At 34.1% G+C, this 17,565-nt stretch overlaps 1 protein-coding gene across 1 annotated transcript in view; it reads left to right on the top strand.

Annotated features, from left to right (window-relative positions):
- The window catches only part of CEP120 (centrosomal protein 120kDa), a 32,926-nt gene extending 15,698 nt beyond the window's left edge, over positions 1-17,228 (top strand). Inside the window, exons 12-19 of the mRNA XM_010000481.1 lie at positions 12-164; positions 828-917; positions 1,427-1,519; positions 2,974-3,135; positions 6,383-6,505; positions 7,952-8,050; positions 16,173-16,318; positions 16,988-17,228. Of these exons, the coding sequence (XP_009998783.1) occupies positions 12-164; positions 828-917; positions 1,427-1,519; positions 2,974-3,135; positions 6,383-6,505; positions 7,952-8,050; positions 16,173-16,318; positions 16,988-17,228 (1,107 nt within the window). The remainder of the gene's footprint in view (positions 1-11; positions 165-827; positions 918-1,426; positions 1,520-2,973; positions 3,136-6,382; positions 6,506-7,951; positions 8,051-16,172; positions 16,319-16,987) is intronic.
- The last annotated feature ends 337 nt before the right edge of the window (positions 17,229-17,565 follow it).

Here is a 17,565-nt window from a genome sequence, read left to right as displayed (position 1 = left end):
AACTCTATCAGTGTGCAGGTGCTGGTCAGCAATGTCGTGTCCCTCATGTTCAGACTTATTGTGCTCCACAAAACCATCCAGGACCTCGAGAAACTCATGAATACAAAGCAGCACTGGAGTTAGAAATGTGGAAAGAAATGCAAGAGGACATTTTTGAAAATGAGGTTTTTACTCTTTCTATGTATGTGCTAGACTGCATGACTTCTAGAGAAATTTTAGCAGAATTGGTGAGGGTAATATTAAGTGCATTTTTCTTTGCCACTATTTCACATAAGAACTATATTTTGCTCTAAGGAAAAATTAAAGCTTCAGTTGTACACAAATATCTTCCATACCTTTAAGGAAGATGGTTAATTACTTTCTGTTAAGTGACTGAAGTAGGTTCTAGTTAGTGAAATACAGAATGCCCCCTTCAGCTTCCCCTTACTGTTTATGAAGTACAGTACATACTCAAGATTCAAATTATTAGTGCTAAATATTAACACTGCCTTTCTTTATTCTCAATCAACATCCATTGCTGTGTTTCTACTGTTCATGTCATTCTACGTGTGAGTCACATGATTCTTTTTAAAAGATGTGGAGAAACTAGTGCCTGTTTATTAAGATACTTTTCTTAACTTGGGGTTTCTTTCCATTTTGTACTTAAGGGTAAGAAATAACTTTCAGTATCCAGAGGCGTACCTTGAATTATAAGTCAGTGTACAAAATTTAGTTTTTAATTCTTTTGCGTCAAGGCTTAGTTTTGATAATACTTTCTCCTTTAAAGTTGTACTTTCAACAATTTTGTTTTGGTTTTCTGCTTCAATTTTTTTGTTTGTTTTTAAAAGCTTAAAAAAAAGGAAACAGCCCATATGCAAGCACTTGCAGAAGAATGGAAAAAAAGAGATAGAGAGAGAGAAGCAGTAGTAAAGAAAAAGGTAAGGAAACTTGTTTTTATACTTGCTGAAAGTCTCATTATAAATCTCATAATACTATAGAATTTGACAAGGTATTTTATAACTGTAACATAGAACAAAAGATCTGTGATTAGTCTTAGCACCTACTCATATGCTTGTATCTAATCTACAACACACAAAAAAATTCACCATTACTCAGAATATTTGCTAGAAATCCTTTGGTTTAGCTTGCTTTCTTTGTGGGCTTTTTAACATCAATTGCCTTCCACTGCCATGGTCACCTCTACAGCCCAGTTGTGCATGGTAAGCTGTTAGTCCTTATTGTATTAGGAAGAAGGGCCCTCCATCGTGATGTCTTCATTAAGAGCTGGACATTTGTTTTATATGTAAATTTCCAAGCAAAAATTGTTTATATTTTATAGCGTCGCAAGAGTAAATTCTTTGCCTGCCTAAAATATTTTTTTGTAATGGAAAGGAAAAAAAAACAACCATCCTATTTTTATTTTTTTTTTTTTTTCTCCTTCTTTTAGGTAGCAGAATATACTGCTTTGGAAGAACAACTTCAGAAAACCTTGAGAGATCTAGATAAAAGAGAACGACAGCTTTTCAGTGCTGAATCAGAGGTAAAAAGTGTTCATCATTTTATGGGATGCAATTGCATTAGTTATTTCTGTAAGATTTCTCAAGCTTTCACATTGAGACAACTGTGGACTGTGTGTAAGAACTGAAATAGCTGCATTCATGCTGATACGTAGAGTAGCACTAGTAATTTAAGCTAGTTGTTTTGGTTTTTTTACAATGGAAATCCAATGAATAAATGGGTTTCTAGAACTACATAACTCTGTAATTGTAAATTTTCTATTCTTAACAGAATTAAAGTGTCAGTGGGAACTTCCATGCAATACTAGCATATCTCAGTTTTAAGTTTAGTACTATTAGATGAACATTATACTCATGTACACATCTTACTTCAAACAGTAATTTCTAGATTAACCATTGAAATAACAGAAGGTAACATGGACAGGTGGGGCAATCTGAATTGTCCAGTTTTTGTTATCCAGCAATTTGGTAGAGTTTGTATTTCGTTGGTTTCTTTATAGCTACAAGGACAAAAAAGATGTAGGAGAAACAAGTAGCAGCCACTGTTCTAGATCTTACTGAACAACCTTATTTCTCTCAACAGAGAAAAAAAGAAAATAAACTGACTATTTTTGTACTTTGGAACAGATTAAAAATTATATAGGTAAACTGCAGGGATGATTTAGTGGTCAAAAAAACTCTCTATACCCCTGAAGTTTTAGTTTGTGCTGTAAATAGTGTCTGACTTTAACATCTATGCAAAAAATTTTGATATTAGCTTTGGCTGACTACATTTCAGTCTGAGGAAAAGTATTTATTTTATTCTCATACATGTTTGTCTCAACACTTGCTCCAGAATTACTGAGATTCTGACCTGAGGGCTTAGAGATAATAAAAATCACTGAATTCCAAAAGCATCTAGACAAAATGATGCAGGGTTCATTTAGCAATCACATGGTTTGAGAAATGGGCTGTTTAGGGAGGTTCTTATTCAGCTAGCAGTTAACTGGACCAGTAACATCTTTCTAGAAGAAAGATGGACGTGTCAAGGACTGTTTTCCTGTTTAGCTCAATGAGAAATTCTCTCATTATCCTCAATTTGAAGTATGCAGTCTTACTGATCTAAAGGCATCTTGGCTGTAGCTGTGACTTCACTTTTTCTGCAATGAGAGGATATGTTTAGCATTGTCGCTGATAGTAGGAAGGTGGATATAAAATTTGCCTTTAGCAATCCCACGTCTAACGTACAATGGAGATACAGGTAGCACCATTTTTACAATAGTGAACAAGAGCCTATTTGTAGCCCAAATATAGTAATTTGCAAGTTTTTACTTAAACTGAGAGCCAATAAAATAGTATACAGCAAACATACATAACAATGGAATTTTTTTTTTTTTTTTTTTTCTGGAATTGATAGCAATTTTTTGTCAGTAGTAGTAACAGTTTTAACAAAGGCTCTTGCACCTATGGATTAGTGTAAGTGTATCTCACTTTTAAGCTTCATAGAGTAAAGAAGGAGTTGCAAGCAGAGCATGAACGAAAACTGCAGGAACTACAGGATTCTATACGACGAGCCAAAGAAGAATGTACACACCAAGTTGAGCTAGAAAGGTCAAAAATCAAACAGCTGGAAGAAGACAAGCTTCGTTTACATCAGCAGGTAAGTACACTTACACTTTCTATCTTTCTATCTTTTCTATCATTCACTAAGTAAGCATTTTTTAAATAAAGTTTAATAAGTTGAACAGGCACATTCTGGCAACTTTGTAATAACCATTTTGTTTCCTGTTGTTTGAGTTATGAGCTGGGAACCATCTCGCAATCTTGCTCAGTAGTAGGCCCGGTTTTTTTTCTACACTGAAAGTCAAACTGCAATTACAGGCTTACGTTACACGTAGAACCTGAACAGCATCGTTCTCTTTGGTAATGCAATAAATCATTAACTGTTAACAGTTAGCGGAATGACATAGTTATTTAGGCTGGAAAAGACCTCAGAGATAGAGTCCAACCTATGACCTAACACCACCACATTGGCTATACCATTGCATTAAATGCTACATGCAGACTTTCCTTAAAAGCCTTCAGGGATGATGACTCCACCACTTCTCTGGGAAGTCCATTCCAATGTCTGATCACCCTCTTGGTGAGGAAATGCTTTCTAATACCCAACCTAAACCTCCCCTGGCACAGCTTCAAGCTATGACCTCTGTCACTAGTTGCCTGGGAAAAGAGCCTAACAACACCCAACTACAACCTCCGTTCTGGTAGTTTGCCTTTGCAGTTTGTTTTATTCATCCATTGCAAAAGACTTTCTCTTGTGTTCATTGGGGTGGGCGAGATTTATCTTAGTATTGTGATCTTCTATTCTGATAGTAGTAGCTTCATTGAACTGGGAAAATTTAGACCACATTCTTTTGTCCTCTAAGGTAGCTTTTGCACTAACAGCCTAGTCTAGCTATTTTTCTTGAGCGTTAAAAGCTACTGTACAACTTTAAGTTAGTGCTAGCTTTTTGTTGTTTTTTTTTCTGATTAGAATAATAAGCGCTTAATTTGTTGTTAAATAGATTAAATTTTAGTAATGCATAAGTGTCTTTTAAAGTACATAATTTATGTAGGTGAATTACTTGATTCGGTACTTTTCATTTCTGATACCTGATAGTGATAATCCCACAATAGCATTGTCTATTTAAATAGCTGTATCAGCCAAAGGCATATTTTTCTATTAAGAAGAATTGTGCTATATTTTTGTGGCTTTTTTAGATGACTATTAAACACTGATATTAATTTACTTCTTTACACAATACAGCAAACTTTCTAAACATAGCTAATCCAAAAAATACTGCTAATTACCTAGAAGATGCTAATCTTGACAATTCTACTGAACAGTCTTTGAACTGAGATGAACAGTTTCAAACTGCAGAATGCAATCCACTTCTAAGTGATAAGTGGGCCACTTCTGCCTTGTAGATTTGTTGGCAGCTATCAATGTTGTATCAGCCCAGAGAAGATAGCCTGTAGTTTTTCAGGCTCAAGCAGCCAAATGCCATCACCAAGGTGTCATGTTCTAAATTAATTCTTTTGTCTCCCACTGACTTTATTTAATCCAGGATGCAATTCCATAATAATCACTTTATTTTTCCTATTTAGAGCAAACACACTGTATCAGACCAAAGATCCAGTTAGCTCAGCATGCTTTTGTAGCAATAGTTGGATATAGAGGGCAAGAAAATAAGAAACAGGACAATAATTAAATACTATTTTGTTATATCCAGTAATACTATTGAGTTACATGTACCCTCAGCCAGAGGAAGCATTTCATGCTTACTAGCCACCAGTGAAAGTATTCTCCATATAAACTCATCTGATCCCTTTTAAAAAGTATTTGTTTTTAGCATTGCTACATCCTGTGGCAATGAGTTCTAAAATTTAATTATGCATTGTATATTTTAAAACGTCTCTTTGTTCATTTTAAGCTCATTGCTTAATTACTATGAAGAATCTTTTAGTGCTTGTGCTACATACTGTTCCAAATTGCTCAAGTATCTGTCATACTGTCTCTTCTAAGCGTAAGCCCCACTAGGTTTTGCCTTGATTTGTATGAAGGCCATTCCTACCAGCTGATCATCCTGGCTTTCTTTCTCAGCACTGTTGCTGCAATTTTGAATCTCTTATGCTTCAATATGAGGTGGTTGTTACCACGTATTCTGCTTAAGATGATCTTTCTTGCTTTGCTGGTGGTGGGTGAGTTTTTATTTGTTTGATTTAGAGTCTCACTGTAGGATTGTTCCCTTTGTGACATGCACAAGCAGAAAGTTCCTGTTTCTACCAGTTCTGATAGGCCTCTTTTTTTACCTTTTTGGATGTGGAGGTTTTGTTTTTGAAAAAAAACACAGGTGACCCGATTAGGAGATGCAAAGAATTAAAATATTTATGAACTAGTAGAAGAAGTTGTAGATTTTGAAACAGAAATGGATTATCTGAAGCATTTTCACCAAATATTTTAAACTGTTGGGTGCAATTAGTGGAAGTACTTGCTTTAAGTAGTTGAACATAAATACAAGTGCAACATTTGGGATCATCTTTGTGATGGAATATATCAGCTCCATCAGGTGTATTAGATATGTTTTTCTGTTAAATATTACTGAACTATTCATAAGCTACTTTTAGAAAACATCTCATAAAAATTCGTAACATTTTAAATATGGTATATTGAAAAAACCTATTAAACATTTGACTCAGTTTCTTTGTAGCAAAGTAATTGTGAATTGGAATGTTTTTTCAAATTACCCATTTCAAGATGAAAAGCAAAGCTCTCTTTAAAAAATCTTCATGCAACTGTACACAGTGAGACCAGAGGTATGCAACGTTAAGTCATTAGTCACTGAAGTGTCTACTTTAGCCTTTCTTGTAAATCATTATTTGGCTGTACAAAGTATTAGTTGTTTCCTCTTCCAGACATTCCTAAACCAGTTACGTTTGTGAAATTGAGTAATAAAACTTCATACAGTAAATAACACTGCTTGCTTTATTTAGAAGATGTATGTAAATCTAAATAGTTTTGTTTTCAGTATTTCTTCTGCAGGTCATTTTAGAAACATGAACAAGCAGTGTTTGTAAATCTTGATCTGCTGTCTGTGTGAGGGTTTCTGTGAAGACAGAATTGTTTTTTCTTTGCAGTACTGACCAAAGATCCTATTTAAAATTACTCCTATTAAAACATCGCTGCATGCCGTCATAAAGAAATCATTAGTTATGAATGTGTAGCTTTCAGTGTCTGTTTTATATCAGGTAATTGACAGTAAGATATTTGTTCCAGGGACTACAGAGTAACAAATTCTGGAACCTAATTTGTTGTCTGTGAATGAATTTTTCTGCTAACTTGCATTCTATCTTTATCTTCAATGTAGCTTCATGAAGCAGAAAATAAGCATAAGATTTTGGAGAAGGAGTTCCAGCAATACAAAGAACAGCAAAGCAGCAAACCAGAAATCCAGCTACAATCAGAAATAAATCTTCTCACTTTAGAAAAGGTATCTTAGACTTTTTTAGTCTTTAAAAATTCCTACAGTGGTCAATTCACTGGTGAGGGAGATGTAGAATAATCTTACATTATAAACTTGTCTATTTGTCTATTTTGTTTTACTTTTCCCAACTGGCTGTCTAGACTTTGAATATTCAGTCACAAATAAGGCCAACAGTGGCCTTATTTCTATAAAGGAAACAGCAGTTTTAGAAGCTAAATCAGAAAAAAGCTAAACTATATAATTAAATTGCTACCATCATGGTTTATGCTGGGCACTCTGAGCATTCTGCTTATAAAATCAAAAAGGAGTATTTTCTTGTGAGAGTTAATTTAGACTGGTATTCTGTTATGTGCATTGGTTTTTTTATTTATTTCTTAAGTGAGATTATGCTAATTATCAGTGAAATGGAATCACTATCTTAAGTTGATTTCTTAGAAACTGTACACGCCTTCAGTAGAGGATATTTTGTACAATTAAAGCCAGAGGTACAGGCATTTTAAGCTTAGAATTATGTGAGGTTTGCATCAAATTATTGACAGAATAAGCTGAAAAAAATCAGACCAGGCTTCTTGGCACAAACTGCACTCACAGTTATATGGCCAGTCTGCATGTTACTGTATGCTTAAATAACTTCTAATTATGCAAGCAAATTATTTTAATATATGTTTTGGTCTTTACAGACTTTCTAAACTCTTAGCTTAAATGTTTTTAGGTTTCCTGGTTTTGTTAGATTTTTTTTTTAAAATTGGTGTTTTAAGATCTTCATAAATGTAATAGGAAACAGTAAATATCACTGTCACAGGTTTGTTAATGAATAATGCTTCATTTTTCAGATTATTGTGCTGTGTAATTCGTAACTGTTTTAATTTGTGTTGTAATACCAGATTTTTTGCACAGAGTGAAATAAATTTTAGTGTGTATTTTTAAAATATTTATTTAGATACTAAGATTGAAAAATCACAATAGACTTATAGATTTTAAAGAACAATTAGAACAGATGTCTATTTCAGAAAAAAAGAATGTTGCACATTTCTTCCATCAGCTGTAGGAAAGAAAAAATCTATACACCTTTTAAAGGCAAAATTTATCCATTGGTATTTTTGTTAAATTAGTGTTTATAATTTTACTTTGAAAAAAAAAAAAAAGGGGGGGGGAGAGGAGGTGGTTATTTGAGAATCTTAAATTTAAAAGTTACATCAGCAGATTTAGTGCTAAAAACTAATCTTTTTCTCTTTGTATAGACAGCTATCCAATAAAAATAAGACTATATTTTAAACAAGAAAATGTTCATGTGCCATAATATTTATATTATATTACATAACAGCTTTAGATGATGTTGTATGTTACACTACATAAACACTTTTCTTAAACCAGACCCTTTGTATATATACAACTTTCAGTGATCGTTACTGCTGTTATTGCTTCGGCTGATATGATTTTAATTGCTTTTAGGTTGAACTTGAAAGAAAGTTAGAGTCAGCTACCAAGTCAAAGCTCCATTACAAACAACAATGGACAAGGGCTTTGAAAGAACTTGCAAGGTTAAAACAGGTATGCAGGCTTTCTTTTGTCATCTGAGGCAACAAAGTTAATGTCCTGTTGGAAACCCCTTCTATTTACTGTTAACTGATGGCGATTTTTGTTTTATTGGTGTTCGTCTTTGCAGTATTAAAGCTCTGAACTATGCTTTTTACAATAGTGAGAACAGGAAAACTGACTTGAGTTTGGTGTTGAACTTGGGAAAGACCAAGGCTCAGGTTTGCAAACATTGGCATAGCTAAAAGGAGGTATGAATCAAAAAGGAAAAGTTTTATTAATCTCATTACCAGTAACACTCCATCATCACTTCCAGTGAAAATAACTCATTCCTGTTCATTCCTGTTCCAAACGTTTAGGTTAGTTACAGTCCTAACTCTTCTGTATTTTAGTTATATGTGTGTGTATATATATGCATAGTTGTACACGTATTACTTGAAAATACTCTGTTCAAAATTGCAGGAGTAGTAGGTTCATACTCACTGAATCTACATGCCTCTGTGCTTTTTGTCATCACTTGTCTTTCATGAGTTAAAATAAACACTAGCTAAACAGCGTACTTAAGAATGGCAGCATTTCCATTGGCCTGGACAAACGCATTAGTAAATAAATAATCCCTATTACTGAACAAACTTCAACACAGACAAAGTTTCAAAATTCAGATTCAGTAAGAGGTTTTTATGACCTGCATGCATATCTACTTCCTCCTTGAGAAAGTTTTTTGGGTTTTTTAAGGATTATAGTTCCTACTTCATTCCTAGTCATATTCAGTTTTTGGGGAGCAAGAAGCTAAGACCACTATCTCCTAGTTGATAATTACCTTTCTTAATCTGTATTTCTCTTTGGAGAGAGCGAATGTGCTGTATAATCACTTCATAATGGAGAACTCATCTCTATGTACTTTCATCAAGTTGGTCCATTTTTGCCTAGTGATAAAAGGAGTCAAAAATACACATCTCCAATTTCTGGAACGTCTTTCTTGACAAGATGATAGAAGGAAGAGTATAGATCTTACCTTTCCAATTAAGATTTCTTCAGCAGCCATAAAATGTGCAGCCTACTTTTTTCTTAACTACCAGATTTTAAAATTTCTGTAGAATAAAAGAGAAGATTGTTGCTTGCCAGATTAACACTAGTGTGTATCACTACCAGGTTTTTATTATAAAATTCATCACCATAGACCTGACAATTTGAATTTAGTAATGTATGTGGATGGTTTCTGCTGATCATCTTGCTGGAAGTCTGAACTATAAAATATGTTGGGATGTACAGTGAATTATGCTACCTAAAACTTTTCTATTACAGAACAAACCCTTTCAAAGTAGTTTATTGTGGTTTTTGTACTCCTGTGCTTCATCTTGCTCTTAGTCTATTGATAAAGGATTTAAGTGACTTTAAAGAGCCAAATAAAATTTGAAGCAGAGCTGATCAAAAACCATTTACTGCGTTTTAAAAATAAATTTGGAAACTGTTGCTTCAGGAATTCTAGATTTGCTTTAGTTCAGATGATTTGTGCAATTGTGCATAGTTTGACCAATTTCTTGTTTAAATTGGATTAGTACCATGTTAATTTTGCATTGCCTCTGGTGAATAGCCACAGGGCTGTAATCTCTGCCAGCAATTTGTCACACCAAAGCTCTCCAGAGAACTATACAAAACATTTGTGTAGTGAGGATTAGACGCTGAAAGCCGTATCTTAGATTGTTAATAAATGTTAATGACAAAACCCAGCTGGTAAGTCTTGGAAATGAGATCTAATGCTTTGTGCCCATTGCCAAAAAAATGTTTAAACAGAGATTTCCATTACTCAAAGGTGACCTAGTACAGTCAATTTCTGAATTAAAGAAGCATAATCTACAGGCTAAGCATTTAGTAAAATACTCTTCTGATTTGTAACCATAAAAGTCAATGTTTCCTTAATTAAAAAATTTCCTTTTACTTTGGAACTACTTCTTAGCACAAATCCGTGACAGTTTTATATTTTGCAGAATATGAGATATGCTGTACATGAAAAGTGTGGGACTGTTAAATGTTAGACTCCATGTCTGGGGTTTTGCATGCTAAACACAGTGCCAGTGGTAGCAAAAAAAAAAGATCTAAAGTACATGAGGACTCATACATTGTGCTTACCTGTGCTTAGCAAAATGCAGAAGTTAGTGACACTTAAAGACAGTTTGTAAAGCTGACTGAAAATAGACTTCACACAGATTACTTTTTCTTCTTGCAGTGCAAGTGTGTATTCTTCATTTATTGTAATTGGTCAGATGTAGTAAAAACAGGTTAGATATGTCTGTGCCACAACATAGATTTTATGATTTCCAGAGGTTTCAAAAGTTGTCTGGCAGTTCGCTAAGTGAGGGATCTCAGTAGTACACAAATAAGATTTCCATGGTTTCTGTGTGTGTGAGCATTATTTCTGAGAGCAATCGAACAGTTTACACAAAGGTGTATATATATATGCTTACAGAGATCTTTGTTGCTAAATTCTGTACCAGTCAGAGTGCAAGAAACAATGTATCAAAACAAAAATAAAAGTGGCAGAATGTAATTTCCAGAAGTTAATAATCTCTGTTATAATCTAGAAAACCAAAATATCAAAATGTATATGTCTACATTATTCAGCTTTCTGGGAGAAATATTTTTTTAAGTCTTTTAATGTTTATTCCCTATAGATCTGTCCAAACCATCACTGATGCTCTCATTTAAAACAACATGGGCCATGCTGGCTGGCTGACATTCACTCTGTCTTGTCCAGTGTCCTGCTTATCCAGTCAGTAATTAATTTGATTAATTCATAAGTAATTTAGCCAAGGATGGGATGTAAATCTTTGTTTAAAAAAAAAAAAAAAGGCATTAAAAAACCCACACCAGTTGGAGATCCAAGTCTTGGTTAAAAACTGTGTCTTGAAACCATCCAGGCCCTCCTACTGACTTGTCAGCTCTGGGTTATTTTCAGAAAACTTTACTTGAGTTCCCTAGCTTCAATCGTAAGTTTTTCCCACAGACTTGTTTGGTATGTGTGAGTGGGAGAGTGAATAGTGGCTGCTATTTAGCCATTGTTTAGTCTAGTGTATGTATGTTTACATCTCCCTTTTGGATTTATTGGCAGCTATGGCAAAATAAAGATTGTGCTTCCTTGATTGAAGAGCCTCTTAACTAGAGCACCTGGCGGCATACAGAGATTCTTTTATGATCTGATTATAGTTGAAATTTTGAAAGTCTTTTTATTACTGGTTAATTTTTATTTAATGTTGGTGTTCCTGAAGTACCATAGGTTTCAAAACATGATTGAAGCTCCCACCATGCAAGCTTCTAAAACAGTATTCTGTGCCTCAAGCACTACATTAGACATGCAAACTAATGAAGAGAGTTAGTAAAACATGGCAGTAAATTATCTGATAACTAATATGTAACTTTATTTGGATTGAATTTGTTTTGTTTATGGGGATGCAAGAGGAGAATGGCAAAATTGCAAATTAATAAAGAGAGGCATATTGGTGATAAGTTTTACCAAGGTAAAAAAGGAAAGAAAATAAGTGAAAAGAGCAGCATGAGTAGCAGTGCTGAGAAGGTAGCAGAGGATAAAGTACCTGGGCAAACTCAGTTTATTGCAAAAATAATTTTCAGAGTGATTCACACATGGTACACTTGGTTCTGTGTGGCTGCTTCACTATGGGATAGTGGCTGATGATAATTAGGTGGTGATGGTAGTGATGCCAAGTGTTCTGAGTTTCGAGTGGGTCTTACCTTCTATGCACTAAGTTGCCTTTAATCTACTAGCTGATGATTCTGCAGTGTTCTCTTACATGAAACTTAGAATTTTCAACTTTTAGAACTTCGTGTTTTTAATACTGGTGCTTAAAAGAGCCTGACTGACTACAGTAGGCAGTTGGGAATAAATCTGAAACATTTCTTAGTTCAGGATATATTGTGTGAGCATATTATCTCTGGAAATGTAAATTATGTCAAAAAGTCTGACTGAGAATTTTAAGTGAGTGAGTATGTATGTATAACTTGCATGCACCAAGGTACACTTTAAAAATTCTTAGTATTCAATTTAACTTAGTTTTTTAAGTATACACAGAATAAAATTAAGGTGTTACAGGAGGTTTTAGAAATGATGGATTTGCTTACTTAGTACCATAAATGTGCAGAAGTGTATTAATACTGCTTTTTCAGTTTGGAAGATCTCACAGTAAATTCCGCTATGTTTCAAGTACTTCTATGCAGTAGAGTTCATTTCCTTGTCTAGTTTAAGAAAAGGAAGAAAAAGGCTTGTTACTAAATGGATTGTTAAACTGTGATGGAAAAAGTTAATTTAATACCTTATTGTCTCGGATAAAGCAGCACCAGTTTCATCACCATGATGAAAAAGAAATCCCTCTTTCTCTGTCATTATAATAAGAGACAGTCTTTTTATGGTCCCTCAACATATCATAACAAAATTGTATATAAATTCAAAATCAGCTTGCCTTACTTCTTATCAAACAACGATTGTAAATTCCTTGCCATCTTCTTGCATTGATGGATTATTAGGAAATGGGTTTCTGTTGCTTTACTGTGAATGGTATGCACAAAGGAAGTTTCTATTATGCACCCTACAAATTGTTATGACACACTTCTAAAGGAGTCAAAGACTAATGTTGGGAAAGACATTTGAAAATCACTAAGAGTGTAACTTAAATTACACACAGGTTGCATCATAAATGAATCTGCAGAATCCCTTTTCATGTGCTTTTTCCAAGTTGGACTGTCTTAAGATAAATGCAAGGGAAAACCTGCCTCAGAAAATGTTGATTTTTATTTTTTTATTTTAACATTATTGTGCTTAAGTATCATTATTCAGGGTCATGGCATGACATGCTACAGAAATACTTGACCTTCACTGTTACAGGAATAAAATTAATTTCTATTTTTTTTCCCCTTACTGCTCCCAAACAATGAAATGCCCAGTATTTGTCTTGTTTACAGCACAATTGTATTAGTAATCAAATTAATTTTTTAGTCACATTTAATTCAAAGTAGGTCCTACCCAGTATTAACCTGGGGACAGAATTTAATGGTAATGGTTTTTCTCTTCTATAGAGAAAAATTTCACGTTCTATATTCAAACATACTTCCCTACAAATCTAGGGATATTGTTCTGAGCAATGAGTGTGCTCACTAGTGACATTGTTGTTTGGGTTTTTTTCACAGATGTTTTTGCCATAACAAAACTACAAAAAGAACAAGAACTAAATAAATTATTCTTCAGGAAAGTCATGCTTTTCCTACAACTCTGCTTGGCTTTAGTGTCATTCTCTCTTTTGTCCTTTTCTTGGTTTTATTAAACATTACTAAAGATGTTTCTTAATCAAAAAAAGCTTATGGTTCTGAAATTAACTAGACCAATTAGTGTATAAAGGACCAAGGTATTAAATGAAGTCTTTTCTGATCAATAGAAAAGCAAATAGGAATATTCAGTCTTCTTCCTGGACTGATTGAGCTTTGGACTTTGTTTTATTAACTTTCAGTAAATGTACTTCCAACGTGTACTTTTTCTTTGAGTTTATTTAAAATACCTATTTTGCCATCAGAATGCCACTGTGAGCATTATGTTGAACAGCAGAAAACTCTCCATCATTGAACTCCCCTGCCTCAAATAGTAACACCAGCTTGTCATGAAATTTGTAGTGCCACATGCTTCTTGTGGCCAGCACATGGTTATGTCACTGATTGTTTTTATTTTTTTTAAGGCAAAAACGCATCCTCTGTCTTTGTTAAATACTTCAACAGTAATGCTTGATCATACAGCATTTTAAAAATAAAAACTGTCTAATTGAAAACATATGGTGCTTAAGAAGCTCGTATGATTAATTTCCACTGTTTTAACAACCTGAATCGTGTCTGTAGTTGGAACTTACCTAGTTTTGACCTTCAGGAAGTCCATTTCATAAGATTTTAAAAAACAAGACAATGGATGTGAAGACCATCTAGCCCATATAGAAGCCAGCAGTAGATGCACAAGATACAGAAACCTGGCTTGAGTATCTTTGCATGTCCTCCAGTTTCCCTCAGTCAATTAGTTAAGTACATCATGAATCAGTGTTGTATTTAGCAGACATCAGTGGATATATTCTTTTTATCTGTTTCCTTTTCAAACTAATTCATATTTTGTCCCCATAATATCCTGCTCTTTCACATCCACTTATTCCCCACTGAACAATTTTGAATCGGCAGCAAACTGTTTATGCCAGAATGACTTCCTTGTTTGTTAATATATCAAATAGTAGATTCCTGTGGAGTCCACTATTACCTTCTGCCCATTGTGGAAATAATTGTTATCCTTTGTCTGGTATTCTAAACCCTTGAATAATCCAAGAGGACTTTCTCTGTGGCAGCTTAGTTTCATGTTTGTTTGTAGATGGTTTCTTTATGTGGTGGTTTTTTAAGGCTAGTTGGGACTGTGACTTTTCTAACAAAGGTGGATTCATTCTTCCTGGTGCACCTGTACTTCCTGTTATTTTTGGTTTTAGTTACAATTTCAGCCATTTTGGCCACTGTGGAGTAAGTCCTTCTGATAGTTCCTGGATATCCCTAAGGCCTCTGCTAAGAGAAAGAATAAAATTTTGAAAATGGAAGAATATTTATTCCTGTGAAGTCATCACTAATTTTAGTCATGGATTACCCCTTCATTTAGTCATATGGCTTTGGGTTTTAATTTTCCTGGAACTCTTGAAAACTCTTCGATAAATACCAGCTGGCTGTAGTGACTTGTTAGTACTTGCTATATGTATTTGTAGATTCCTGTTTTAAAACCTATTCTGTGTATTCCTTTAACATGTTCTTTGTCAGGCTTTCTGGCCTGTCTTGTTGCAATTCTAACATTTAATTTACCTGGCCTAGTGTATTGGATTCATATAAAAATATTCTGGAATTACATACATGCTAGGATTTCTCACCAAGTGCTTCTCAGTTGCCTTGCCTATTCACATTAACAATTTGAGTATTTTTTTAATCATTCTTTGTCAAATTCAGATTTTCTTCTCACTTACTTACCATCAACAGGGAGTACTTAAGATGCTGGGAACTCAGATTCAAGAAATTGCCTGATTGGACGCTTCCAGATATTACTAGGTTGACTGTATAATGAATATGCTCACATATACCAAACAAAGTTATCTTTTTTACCCCCATTAATAAATATAAAACTGATCGTATTAACAATGAAATAGTTCAGATGAAAGCAGTGTCAAAATTACAAAGGTAACCTTGCGCTTCACAGTATGTCTAGATCCAGGATGTTTGCGTAACCTCCTGCCTTTTTTTTTCACTACATGAAGAAATGTCTTTTTACCTTGGGTCTTCTGTCTCATTCAGGGTGTAAGACTGTATCGAGTTAGTGCACAATGTCACACAGAAGATGACAGAGAAGAAAACAAGTTGAGAGGACACCACACTTCTCATTAAGACACGTTAATGTCACAAAGTGTTAGTGGACTCAAACCTAGTTTTCTTAGACTGTATATAGAGCTTTAAAAAAATAAAAATAGAACCAAGTAAACTTCTAGAATAGATTTAATGGAATTAAATCCACAGAGTAAGTTATCTAAGGTTTAGCATAGAGTTAGATGAAAATGGTTTTTTTAAGGGTTATTTTTTAACCACAAGTCTTCATCTTAAAAAGTAGCTTGAAGCTTGAGTCTAAGGCACTGTAGGACTGTTTGTGGAAGTTTTGCGATCTATTTAGCATTTTCCTGTTTTTTATTTCTCAAAAGAAGTTACAGTTTAAGATACCACAGAGCAAAATAATAGTTTTCAGTATTTTGAGTAGTTCCATAAGGATAAGTTTTATGTTTACCAGGTTGGGCTAGAATTTATAAAAGGCTTTGTCACATTTCTGCTGTTTTGTTCATGGGAAGCTATCTGTGACTGGGCTTCAGCTGATCCAGCCTGGGCAGGTTTATGGCATTTGTGATAGTCACCGATCTTCCTGCATTATAGGTATCAAAAGCTAAGACATCCTGTTTAACTCCTTCAGCTACTGGAGACTTCATTGTCATGACTTCATTCCTAAAGCTTTGCTTATGTCACTGAAGTTCACCTTTTTCATGTAATCGTATAGTCCACTGAGTTATGTCTTTACTTTCCACGTTAGCGTGAACAAGAAAATGCAATGGCTCACCTTAAAAAACAGCAACAAGAGCTGGAGCACATGAGATTGCGCTATTTGGCAGCAGAAGAAAAAGAACTGGGTAAGACAGACCGGCAAGAGCTGGAGGATATCAGAAATGAACTTAACAGGTATGCAAGCATTTGTAAGATTCCTTTTTTTCCCCTCCCTCCTGTCTCACCATCTGTCTCAAAATAAGGTTTGCTTAAATCAAGATAGTAATTCTGTAAGTCCAGTGAAAAAATACAATTTAGTGTCCATTAAGTAAAACTTGCACATCTATAAAATGCTATGGTATTGTAGTATAGAAAAATCTATGTTTAAGGCTACTGTACCCTGTTTTTTGTTGCAGTCATAGTTCAACAGCAGCAGGCATTTTCCAATTTTAAACCTTCAGTTCTAAGGATAACTGCTGCATTAGGAACAGAAAGACACATGTACTATTCACATTTTGAAGACATTAACATTTTAAACCTACCTAATGTTGTCCTCCAAAAACTGTCTGCAATAGTTTTGTATATTGAACTATTCCAATTTGAGTGCTATTTGCATTATCAAAGTATTTAAATATTGTATTAGTACATTTCTTTTACATATAGTAAAAGAAAGAAAAGTACATTACTTTTACATATAGTTGTTTTTTCCCTGGAGAGGATAATTAGTGACCTTTTACAGGTTTCTTCTAGGTTATATGTCTGCTGAAGTATGTAGTAAAATAAAAGCTTCATGTGAAAATAATCAGAACTCTTTTTTTAAATATTGCTCAGCCTCTTGATTTTTTTCCATTTTAACAATGTCAGGCTAAAGAAAAAAGAGGAAGAGAGAAAGCAACTGCAAGAGATTAGAGATAATTCTGCTGGTATAGTGGATAGTCTTCATTCTAGAAAAATAAATGAGAACATGGATGATTACCTCTCTCGTCTGGTAGAAGAGAGGGATACCCTGTTGAGAACAGGAGTATATAATCATGAAGACCATATTGTAAGTGAACTTGATCGTCAAATCAGAGAAGCTGTTGCAAAAAGGAGCATCAGTAAGTGAAAGCATACAAAAAGTTGTTAAAAAGAGCCAAAATTTGAAGAGTGAGTGATTTTTTTTATGAACCTGTATCACTTTGGAATCTATGTAAGGTCATGCTTAATTTTGCACACTATTGTTGTCTTGTTTTGAAGTAATTGTAAATATTTGTAACCCATGAAGTTAATTGCAGTTGTAAGTTTTATGGGGGGATGGCTTTTTTAATGTTTGTATATTCATGTATATACATGTAAATATATTTATCTTGTGTACTTCTGAAATGTTTTCTACCTCTTTTTGCATCACACTGACTAAGTTTATTTGTTGTATTTCTAATGTTAATTCTAAAATTTTTTTGGTC

This window comes from Chaetura pelagica, unplaced genomic scaffold, assembly GCF_000747805.2.
Source record: "Chaetura pelagica isolate M959 unplaced genomic scaffold, ChaPel_1.0 scaffold16, whole genome shotgun sequence".
Lineage (NCBI taxonomy): Eukaryota > Metazoa > Chordata > Aves > Apodiformes > Apodidae > Chaetura > Chaetura pelagica.
This window is presented reverse-complemented; position numbering and strand designations above follow the sequence as displayed.